Here is a 12,555-nt window from a genome sequence, read left to right on the forward strand (position 1 = left end):
TGCCACTATTACCGGGGCTCCAGTTATTTCCCGGGGCCTCTCTCGTTCTCTGACATGGTGGAGGTGGGCAGCTCAGGAGTAGCCTCCAGGATGCAGCGAGTGGCACCAGGACCCCTGACCTGAGCAGTGTGAGCTGGCTGACTGGCTGAGAGAGAGAGGGGAAGAGGGGGGCAGGTGGGTGTGTGGCAGGAGGGGCCCCCGCCCAGGGGCCCAGGCAGTGAGTAATCCCACCCATCCGACCCCCTCCACCGGCACCTGTTCAGAGCCACAGTCACTGGCACTCAGCGTGCTGTGAACGCCAAGCACCATGGTCCCTCTGGCCTTCTCCAAGGGCCCAGAGATCATGACCAGAGCCAGAGAGAGGAGGAGGAGGAGAGAGAGTGAGGGACAGAGAGCAATGTAATGCAAAATAATTATACCCATTGGGTAATGTGAGCAGCACCGTCGTTAGGGGCTGTGTGGAGAAGAAGAAAAAAAGGAGCCGTGTTTTCTAAGCCGTCACCACGCTAACAGGCCTGATGGGTATGTTTTGTAAACCACTCATCCAGACCTCCCACAGAACACTCACCGTTTGTCTAAGGACTCAATGCTCCAGGACCTCAGCCACGTTACTGCAGTCTGAGCAAGGGAAGAGCACGGCTGTGGTTTATGAGAACAAAATTATGGGCGACAAATCAACATTCTATGGAGGGAAATTACAAGCTGTAGCTAATTGAATAAATTGCACATTACAAAATGTATTGCTAAATATTTATCCACATTTAAAATGGTAGGATTGTCTCATTAAACCTGTTTCACATTGTGAAAATATTTAGCATTTTTCACAACTTATTAATGAAGATTTAACATTTTATTTATTTTAGAAATATTGCAGGAAACATTGTGTTACAACATTTTTATTTTACTATCTTTATTATTTCACTGTCTCTAACAACTATTTGAATGCACCCCACTGTGTTATTTACCCTTGAAAAGCCTTGCTATTTCAGAACAGAAGTGTGCAGCGAAGAGACCACCACTGTCACTGAATTCACTTAATAGACCTGTGAGAGAGATGTATGTATACGCATGATATGGCTCATACAAGGGCCAATCACTTGCAAACCTTACTGGAACACAATCCTGGCAGACAATAGTGGACAAAGACAGTGCCATTTCTTGAATTTGATGTATAGCATTTACTTTTACTTTCTACTTCTACTCAAGTATGACAATTTAGTACTTTTTACACCACTCAGTGGAGATACAGTAAAATCACGTAATGAGGTGCATTCAGTTTCACAATCGTGCACTTTTTTGTGGCTTTAGTTCAGTTCACTAATTTCTTTAGTTGTGATTTGAGTGTGTTAATTCACTGTCAACTACAGAACATAAAACATTTTCATCCTTTTACATAAAGTCAATCAAAACAGAATGTACAGTTATTGGTGGAAGTACTTTTGAAATAAAAAAATATGTATAATTCAACAACTGTAAATTATGTTTGCTTTATTTCTTCTCTAACGAACAAATTGGCAGTGACTAATCATTTATGATTGAATATCATGGCTCTTAACATGTAATTACATTTAAATCATAACTATAATTATGTTATACTCTTAAATTATGTTACTGTACTACATTGTATCTACATTACAATACATTCAGCATATTATGCATACTTCAAATGAAACAAGATAATTAAATAGAGGAATAAGTATTTTTAGAGTATTAACAAAAAATTTGATTCGTCATTTGTGAAATGCTGTGCAGTTAATCAAAATATGATTTGGCTGCACAGCTGCACATGTACATTATAAACACAACAAGGGAATAGTTTATGTCATTGTCATACTGTGTAAGTGCTGTTTTGTCCAACTTTCATGTTGTATCTGACCGTGTTTGTATGCAATCGATTTAAAAGCACCCCTACTTATTTTCACCAACGTCAAAGATTTCTAATGCACTCTTTGTCGATGGACCCTGGAGCACTGCGATGGAAGTTGATCAGTTGGCACAAGAACAGCTCATGACTGCAATCTCTTTAATAGACGGCGATCAAAATCAATGATGCAGATAACAACTATTTATCTAAATCATGTGGTCAGGACGAGAATTAGCTCATGTCTGAAGACTTTCTTTTAAGTGGAAGTGACATTTCTGAGTAATAGCAGGCACTTATTTTTAAACAAATGTTTGACGTCTGAACATGCAAAACTAGCCCCAAACAACCTCCTTTATTAACGCATTCTAATATGTTTATGTTCTTAATGCGCTCTTGCCAGGAGTACTTGTCTCTAAACAGGCCTACACTGAGAGGAGGTCATATATTTGCATTTCAATTGTTAAACGTCATGAACTTTCTATCCGAAAATAATTTACTAAACAGGGTCTCATTAACCAGACTGGTAATTATAAGAGTGAACATTGTTTCCACCTAGTGGCAAATTAAGGCAGCACACTTTTTGTAAAAAAAGTATTATTCTATTACCCAGAAGAAATAGCCTACTAAGTGATCTCAAACTTCTCTTTATATTATATCTGCATGACTTTTGAAGAACAAGCCCACTAAATAATCTTGGCTAATTGTACATGTGTACATATTTATCATCTTTGGTCAGTCTTGGGAGGATACAGTGGCCCATAATATTATAGCACTTAGTTTACTGGTTGAATGGACGATGCACAAAACCAAGGGGTTGTGAGGTGTAGTGGATAATCTGTCTTTTAAAGTCTACAATTTATATTCACATATCTACTATTTCCTGCTATGACCGACACTGCACACACAGCATCATGTTTAAATTCTAAATCCATGTGACAGCCACACACAATAAGGTATTACTTGATGAAATCCCTCAAAATGATGGCCAATCCCTATAATTACTACTGTCATCAGCTAGAATGGGGCGGCGTTATGTGTGTATTTTACAGATTTAAATGGATCATCTCTCTTTGCTAACATACACTTCAATTCATTGAACTGTATGCAGAGAATTCCCTTATAAAGCCACACCATAGCGCAAGACTGACATCTGCAGTCCTGACTCATACGCAAGACCTCTATCCTCCATCATTATGATTGATTGCATTGCCCTGGAATAAATTACAATTCCTCAATGACAACAAAGCAATTTAAACGCCTCATCTCACACACACACAGAGGGAGGAGAGAGAGCGACCATAAACCCTTGGTGATGGAAATTTGCTGCTAAATATGTAGGCTACACCTACAGTTTATACATGTATTATAGTGACAACTGATGATGAGTTTGTACTGTACCTACTGTACAGGTACCTCAGAATTTACCTCATGTAAGTGTGGCCCCTGTTTTGGGAGGTTTGGTTTGAGCCAAGACCTCGTACCCGGAAGTAGTTCGAGAATTTGTATCAGCTGACTTTACATCAGCTGACAACAGCTACATTTTTTTGCTAGAATATATTTAAGCTACGTTTAACAGCCGCTGGAGCTAAATATTTGCAATTCACATATGATAAATTGCATGTAAATATCTACCTTGTCGAAAATAGGTTGAAAGCTAGTTTAGCAAGCTCATTCAATCCTAACCAACTGCTAAACAAAGCATTTCACGTGTTGTCGAGGTTTAAAGTAACTATTTGATTGTTGTGCATTAACGCGTAACTATGGACAAGATAGCCAAAGGTGAGTTCATTATCGTGTTACAGTTATTATTAATTGCAGAAAACTCGCTAGCTAGCCTGCACAACTCGAGAGAGAGTCATGTGTTGTAGTATTAACGCATACAATTTGCAGCCTCTAGCCTGGTCCCAGATCTGTTTAGACAGCGTCACCTGGGGTGTAATCCATTACTCAGAACAGTTGCAAAACGTTCTAGTTGCAACGAAAACTAGCGTTTCTAATGGACAAATGCAGGTAAGTCCCGCCCTGTTTGCTGAACCTGGCCAATAGAAACGCTAGTTTTCTGACTAAGTATTACTTTTCCATATCTAGATTTCCTTTCCATATCAGGTTAATATGAATTCAGATTATTTTACTGTAAATTATTCATATGTGAAAAAGATTTCATTATTTTCTCTGGGGACACTTCATGAATTCCTTGGGATGAAATTGAATTAACCCCAGTGTTGACTGCAAGCCCTAGAATTAAGTTTCAATATATATGACATTAGCAATTGCTCAACATGACAAGATTTTATGGTTTGTGTCTCCCATTAGATGTTGGTGATATTCAGTCCAGGCTAATAGACCATAGGCCTGTCATACAAGGGGAGATCCGCTACTTTGTGAGAGAATTTGAGGTAAATATTCAGCTTGGAAAGATGCCCCGTAACATAATGGGGCATACAATGTGATTTGATTAATTGTAATTTGATATTTGTTAACATATGCTTCTTTGGGATTTTGAAGGAGAAACGTGGATTCAGAGAGAGCCGTTTGCTGGACAACCTGAACAAAATGGTAGTGGAGACCAACGAGCAGATGTTGCCCAAGTGCTCAGAACACATGCATCAACACCTCTTTGAGGCGCTCACCCGACGTAAGCCTCTCTTCCTTACCTAGACGGCGTGTATTTCAATTGCTAGCAACTGTAGTTGTCATATGGAGTGATTTGAGTTATTATATTGTTTTATTTCATTTTATTAGGATCACCATTCGCTAACGCAAAGACGACAGCTAGTCTTCCTGAGGTCCCAAACATAACGAAAAATACGTATTACATTCATGTGTCACAGAATTTCAACTGCATTGTATTATTTCAGTGTGTCTTACTGTTAAGGCCAGAAAGTAGTTTAATGTAATGTAACAGTATAACTTTACGGCGTCCCCTCGCCCCGACCCGGGCGCGAACCAGGGACCCTATGCATACATGAACAACGGTCGCCCACAAAGCATCGCTCCACAAAGACCGCGGCCCTTGCAGTGCAAGGGGCAACACTACTTCTAGGTTTCAGAGCAAGTGACGTAACTGATTGAAACGCTAGCAGCGCGTACCTGCTAACTAGCTAGCAATTTCACATCCATTACACTCACCCCCCTTTCAACCTCCTCCTTTTCCACAGCAACCAGTGATCCGGGTCAACGGCATCAATGTAACAGTATAACTTTACGGTGTCCCCTCGCCCCGACCCGGGCGCGAACCAGGGACCCTATGCATACATGAACAACGTTCGCCCACAAAGCATCGCTCCACAAAGACCGCGGCCCTTGCAGTGCAAGGGGCAACACTACTTCTAGGTTTCAGAGCAAGTGACGTAACTGATTGAAACGCTAGCAGCGTGTACCTGCTAACTAGCTAGCAATTTCACATCCATTACACTCACCCCCCTTTCAACCTCCTCCTTTTCCACAGCAACCAGTGATCCGGGTCAACAGCATCAATGTAACAGTATAACTTTACGGTATCCCCTCGCCCCGAACTGGGCGCGAACCAGGGACCCTCTGCACACATCAACAACAGTCGCCCACGAAGCGTCGTTACCCATCGCTCCACAAAAGCCGCGGCCCTTGCAAAGCAAGGGGCAACACTACTTCTAGGTTTCAGAGCAAGTGACGTAACTGATTGAAACGCTAGCAGCGCATACCCGCTAACTAGCTAGCCATTTCACATCCGTTACACTAACATTTGTTCATTGTGTTTTCCTGCAGTGGAGGCTGCGAATCACATGTCACAGAGGATCCAGCAGAGGGCGCTAGAAGCACAGCAGGTAAAGATGCATGCTCTCCTCAAATGAATTACCAATGTTATTTAACCATTGACAGTCATTTACATTCAGGCAGTGATTGTGACAACAGACCAGAGTCGTGGTCATTTGGCACTAAACAGGAGAATTGAGTACCACCTAAATCTTTCCAACAAGTGTGTTTTCATTTTGTTTCATTGTTTTGTGTCGAGGCTAACCTAGATCATTGTGTGCTGTGCACCTCAGAGCACCCAGCTGCAGGTGACCATAGACAGACGGAAGGAAGACTGGGATGAGTTTCTGAAGGAGCAGCAGCGTCTGAAGGAGGAGGTGAACGAGGAGCACGCCAAGGCTGTCGGACGTCTCAGCGTCATGTACAGCGAGATGAAGAAGGATTTGGCCAAGTTCCCCCGCTTCTGATCCTTTGTGTGTACGTCCAGGTGTGTCTGTACCACAGGAGGTTGGTGGAACCTTAACTGGTGCGGACAGGCCCGTAGTACTGGCTGGAGCGGTATAGGTGGAATGATATCAAATACATGTTTGATACCATTCCATTCATTCCGTTCCGGCCATTATTATGAGCTGTCCTCCCCTCAGCAGCATCCTGTGGTCTGTATGCTTGTGTGAAATGAAGGTATTGCCTTTGGTTGATGCGGTACATAGTTATCGGCACTAACAGAGGATTTCTGAGCACTAGTGCTGCACAAAAGTCCACATTTTCCAGGTCACAAATAACAAAGTGAGATTAACAACGTGGCATTTTCACAGGCCATCAAAATCAACATTTTCAGTCCTAAGCATAGGGAAAATGTCATTTTTAAACTAGCAATAACATGATTTTTCCTTGGCTGTGAAGCTTTTAACATGAGATTTTTTCTGGAATCATACTTTGAGGTGTGGATAGATGTGTTTACCTTTAGCTGAATAAGAAAATAAACTGGGATTTGGCACTGAGGTGAGATATTTAAAGCTACGTGTGAGTGAAAATGTTTCATGTCAGAAGCGCTACTCAAAGCTGGGTTGTCAAAGCTGGGTCAACATCTCAAACTTTACTCACTAAGCAGTTTCCCCATCTAGGCATCCCTCACCAACTCTTCAGAATAGAGTACAGTCAACCTCTGACATCAAGTACAACAATCAACCTCTCAAAAGACATGAATCAAAAATGGCTTCACTGAAGCTAGCTCAATTTGTCAATTGCTGACATTATTTAGTGGTGTTTCCCCAGGCCTGTTATGTACCCTTGTTAAATAGAGAGGTAGCGACTTCTAGCGCTTTGAAGTTTTATTTGTCTTATGTACGAAATACACATTGTATACATCGTCCAATGAATGCTTACTTGCAGGTTCCTACTCGACAATGCAAGTGTTGTGTTTAGAGAAAGTATGTTCACTGGACAATGGCAGGCTGTTTAGACTGGTGGAGGGATGGACACCCTGACACATTCCTGACCTCCTGGGAATAGGATATATCTCTGTTGGAAAGTGACAGAATAAGTATTTAAAATGGCTCTCAACACAGAATGGACCCTTTACTCAAGACTCCATTGTTGTGTGGGGGGACGCTGACCTCATAAATCAGTATAAGTCAAATAAAGCGTTGCTGTACTCGGCATGGCTCAAGTGTGGAATCTTTCTCTCGACACGAATGTATACTACGTAGTTCAGCAATGTCTTTTGACACATCTGTTAGACGGCCTCAAACAGCTAGGTATCCCATTTCAGGGAACGCACAGTCTTTTCCACTTCGCTCGCGCTGACCAGCAATGGCGCTGCTGCTGTCCGGTTGCACTGGGTCGCCCTCTGTGAGTGACTGGCGTCAGGGCGGGTGCCCTGGCCGTTGTGTCATCAGAGGTCAGAGAGAGCACGCCCGTGCCAGCAGATGTTGTGCAGCCAAGGGAGAACACTCGCTCCCCTCCCCAGCCCTGACTGGGCCCAGTTGGCCAAAGCCAGACAGCCCATCACCACTTAATGAGGAGTGACAATCCGGAAACGCAGCCCACCTCCACCAACAAGGCACCTTTCATCTGGCCCTGTTTATTTTTTCGGTTTAGATCGAGAGCTGGAGAAAAAAACTTCCCGGATATATTCCGAAAGGTCAACAAAGTCAGTGTGTTAGCTATTCAAGAGAACGTACTCTAAGACCTTCGCCCCTATTAAGTCCTCTGCTGTTGTGAGAAGCTGGTACACCCTTAACTTTAGTTTGGAGGATGTCTCACTGTACCAAGCAGACGTCCACTCAGGTCAATGACCTTTGAGACAGGGATCGAGGTGATGGTGAACGTTGAACTCAATGGAAAGCCCCCTGGCCTGTGGCGGTTCGTACAGGATGTGCCCCCAGAGCGTGCGCTTCCCGTCTCAGCCTTCCCCGATAGACTCGCTGTTCCGGGAAGATGAGTGTGGAGCAAGTCGGGCACCAGCTGACACCAGCGTTATCGTCCCTGCCGCGTGCCTCAGGAACCAAGGCTTGTTTTTCGTTCTCCTCTGTCTATCGGAGCCATTGTGTTCTTCCTGTTATGGAAAAAGCGTGGCGATCCCAGTCGAGGAGCTGGCTGCAGTTCCCTGCCAACATAAATCGTCAGGGAAAAAGCACCCGGAGACCAGCAGTCCTGACGGGGGGACTATGGAGAAACAGATTAGGAAATGTATGATCTTAGCCTGCCTCGGTTTCTCCAAAACAAAAGAGGGGCCACATCCATTGAAATGGCATGGATGGTGTGTGTTTCAGGATGAGTCTGGAGTGGAATGGAAAGATATTCCCTCACCTCTGAAATCACAGTCTGTGCTTTCTTATTGAATATACCTAATATAACCCATGTGTATTAGGATAGTCTCTCGGCTCACTGCTTTTATCACCTCCACTCCTCTCTGAAGTAGAGATCAAAGAGGTGAGTGCTATAGCTGTTTCAGTCTGCAGCCTGCTCTACTTGTCCCCGACTCGCAGTGTTCTCACACATTCAGGACCAATAAACCCTCACTGGACTGCTGCTTCTGAAAGCCTGACAGGGGCCTTTGGCAGTACCCCGTGTGCACTTTTCAACTTAGTCAATGAGGGCTGAAAAGGGAAACAATTTTAAGTCAGCGATGGAACAATGTGAAGTGGAGGGCATTCATTTACAGAAGCATTCATTACAACAGCCCCTGAGATTTAGCCTCCATACACCCACTCCCCTGCATTGTATCACATAATAGGCCTTTCACTCAATTACTGTGGGGTCCAAATGAAAATGGCAATGAACAATTGGGTGTGCTTCCCAGTTAATAACCTAGTATTACAACACCACGGGGAGCCGGTGGATGGGTCCTGTGTGGACGCTGAAGTAGGTGGTAATATGAATTCTTTGGCAGTGGCAAATGTTCACCCTGAGAATTGCTAAGTGGGGAAAATAAGCTTATAAGAACTGCAGTATAATGAATTATGACATTTTTTTAAATCAGAGGGGAAGCATGGTTATCCTCATACACTGCCAGTTTCTAAAATGAGAACGAGGTGGTGTATAAAAGCAATTAGAAAGGGATTCAAATGGAATTCCTTCAACAAATAAGTTCACAAAGTTTTTTTTGCCATGTACTGTACCACCAAGGTCAAATCATCTCTGAGGCACGTGGGTGTTTTCGGTCTGTTTGGGCACAGCCTCGTGCTACTAGTCCCTGCCAAGTCCAAGAAACCCAGATAAGGGCCAGCAACAACAAACACCTTCCTCATTCAATCATGGCCAGAACAATGGTCAGAAAGGACGCAGAGAATGGCTTGTCATCACAGGCTGGCCTCTACAGGGAACCTGCCGCTTGTTGTCGTCTAGAAGTTGTGGAATGTCTGGATCCTTTGCCAATTACATACCTCTACAGTTTATTTTTTACATTTTGTATTCCAGGCACTATTTACAAATAATGACTATTTTAAAGGTTTCCGTCACTCCCAACGTCTAACCAATGTTGGTTCCACATATTTTTGTCTGGCAGGCTATCAGGTCATCTCCCATGGCCGGAAATTTTCCTCTTTTACACCCTACTCTGTGTCATTTGGAATGACGACAGGAAGGGGGGGAAAACTGTTATGATTCCTCTATCTCCCTGTAAGTTAATTGATAAGAGGTTATCGGTGTGCTTTCAGGGGACAGTGGAGACCTATGGTTGTTATCAGATGGTGTTTTTAGACTTCTGCTCATTGTTGGCCAACAGGTAATGGATAAGGTTTTAATGAGCACAATAACAGTGAAGTCTACAAGCTACAGTCACAACACAGAGGAATGTGAAGTGTTAATTCTGAGATATTTGAGAATGCCTCTCAATCAAAGCTTTGCCAAACATTGTTAGACCACAATAGCCTTAGTCATATAAAGATAACACTGTCAATGAACACAAGTGTGGCCTGAAAAGGAACAACCTTTTTTAACAAGGGGCAAAAAAGATCACAGTATCTAACTCCTGTTTAAATCCCTCTAGAGCAGGTAGTAGCTGTGTGAACAACAATTCAGTACACCAATACATTCAATTAGGGAATGTAGGGATAAGCTAAATCTCTTTACCTTCCTTTACCTAAACTCAGTGCCAGCTTGTGGTACGCTGAATTTACATCCTCCCTTGAAAATGTTTCCCATTTTGACGTTGTGAAATAAAGGAAATGATTTAATGAAATCTATCGGTAAAAGATCATGGGAAAACCATTCCTCAACCCTTTTTATCAGTTATTTATTGCTCGCTGTTGGCATATTGATGATTTCACAAAATAATTCAGCGAACAGAGATGTAATAGCTGGACACAATATAAAGAATGATTCAGGAGCCACGGTCCAGTCAGCCTTTCTCAAGGTGAGTGAAGTAGCAGGGACGGCAGGAAAACTCCATGATAACCTACCCTCTCCCGGTTACTCTCTGTGGTCAAATTCAATCCCACGAATCATCTGTGGATGACAGAGTGCTGTATTGCTCTCATCTCCTCAACATGAACCTCTCCAAACGTAGGAGGCTCTCTTTTTCCCAGGCACACACCATACACTATACTGGGAATGGTTCCCAGTCGGCCTTTTCTTTTTAATCTTTGAAATCTCTTTTTATGTATGTATTTTCCTTTTGACATCAGGACTTTTCATTTTGGTTATGAATTATAAGATAATAACGGGTCAAGCTCAGCCCCATGAATAGATTTCTTTCTACCCTTATATTGGAACCACTCCCTCCAGGTGAGCCATCATTGAGTAGCCCTTTCCTTTAAACAGAAGGCTCTGGCATGAGATCTCTAAAGCACATCCAATATCCACCCTGAAACAAGCCCTGAAACCTAATAAATCAATCAATTGCATTTTATAAGATGGTGTGTTACCCATTCAGGAAATGGAGGATTCCTGCTGCTGCTTAGCCGCCGTGTATCATGTTGAGTATGCAACTGACAGCACAATGAGTGTGTGTGTGTGTGTTTACAATGAAAGTGTATGCGTGCAATTGTGCATGCATGTCTGTGTGTGGCACAGCTCCAGACAACAGAACCCTGTGTCTGAGTCAGTCTCCCATCCTCGCTGCTCTGGGGAGGCCCAGGCCAGGGCCAGTGTCTTGGCAGAGGAATGTGAGGGAGTGGGCTTTTCCAATAAAGGCAACTCTCTTTCAGGGCCCTGTGACGGCCTGCGCTTTAGTTTTCATCCTCTCCCTCTCTGAACCCAAGTGGGCCGCTTCATCTCAGGCCGATCCTCAGCCCCTAATGACTTTACCTTGAGGTACAGAGGCCTGGAGCTAAAAGCAGCATTACTCATGTCCTGCCTGGCCATGTTAACTGCGCGACGCGCTGCTATCTTGTCATTCGGCCCTGCAGTCATTGGACTCAACAGAGCGCTCTGGCCTCTGTCTCTGACCAACTGGCCTCATAATGTCAGAACGTTGTTGTTGTGGAGTCACTTCAGACTAGTTCATCTTGACATGAACACAATTTAAGCAGGGGAAGAAGACCTTTCAGTGATACATTGCTTGTTCAATTCAGCTTTTTGTATTTGTCATCCATTCTAACTATGTGTTAGCCTGCACTTTGTATGACGTAGCATTTAAAAACACACAAAAAAGCATTACATCAATATATGTCATTTTATCCTGTCAAATATCGGACCCTGGCAGCACTTGCCTTGTTTTCCAGGGTCGATTTTCTCTATGAATCTAAACTTACACTCAATACGATATACCCTGTTGTATTGTTGAGGGCTTACAAGCCTGTCAGCAGCAGTTGTGTGGGGCTGCAGCCGGCAGCAGGGCTGAGTCCTTTAGCAGGAGCATAGAGAGGGAGGTGCAGAGACGGCTGACCCTGGACCACATCAAAGGAGCCAGTGAGTAGTAGCCCTGAGCAGAGCCTCCCTCCCAGCACCTGTTCCTGCCCTGCCGGCCAAGTCAAACACATTATCCCACCAGCCGCGCCGCTTAATGGCTTCTGTGGGGACCGCGCGAGTGGAGGGCCATCCAGGGCTGCCTGAACGCATGGTACCCAGGTACAGGACATACACACACACACAGTACACACATTCTTATAACACGCACACACAGAGACAAACAAACATACAGTACACAACACACTTACACTCTCTCACATACACTAACATGCATGGACACACGGTCACACGCATACACGCACCTGGTCTCAGCCTAAGAGCCTTTCCTATTCTGTTGCGCAGTGCTCTGGGGAGGAGAGTGTGGTTATGCTTGGACTGGGATCAATATTGAGCAGAGAACAAATCATCCTAAGAAAAACGGTAAACATCTGTTTTGAGACTTGGCCACCTCTCGTTGGCAATGTCAGGCTTACTTCAACAAGGCTGGGCCCTTTTTTCCATGAGCAAGTGACAACATCTGCAATTTCTTTTTAAAAGGAAAATAAAAACAAACCTTTTTGGTCGTTTCTCTGGCTGGCAGGTGAACGTCAGTGGTCATCATGACA

General features: G+C 43.7%; 1 protein-coding gene across 1 annotated transcript; it reads left to right on the top strand.

Annotated features, from left to right (window-relative positions):
* Positions 1-3,358: 3,358 nt before the first annotated feature.
* bloc1s5 (biogenesis of lysosomal organelles complex-1, subunit 5, muted) lies at positions 3,359-7,255 on the top strand. The gene is made up of 5 exons (XM_055928725.1): positions 3,359-3,643; positions 4,178-4,260; positions 4,370-4,499; positions 5,609-5,667; positions 5,890-7,255. The coding sequence occupies exons 1-5, from the start codon at positions 3,625-3,627 to the stop codon at positions 6,061-6,063; spliced, it is 465 nt and encodes a 154-aa protein (XP_055784700.1). The 5' UTR covers positions 3,359-3,624; the 3' UTR covers positions 6,064-7,255.
* The last annotated feature ends 5,300 nt before the right edge of the window (positions 7,256-12,555 follow it).

Source organism: Salvelinus fontinalis, chromosome 7 (genome assembly GCF_029448725.1).
Source record: "Salvelinus fontinalis isolate EN_2023a chromosome 7, ASM2944872v1, whole genome shotgun sequence".
NCBI classification, from domain to species: Eukaryota; Metazoa; Chordata; class Actinopteri; order Salmoniformes; family Salmonidae; genus Salvelinus; species Salvelinus fontinalis.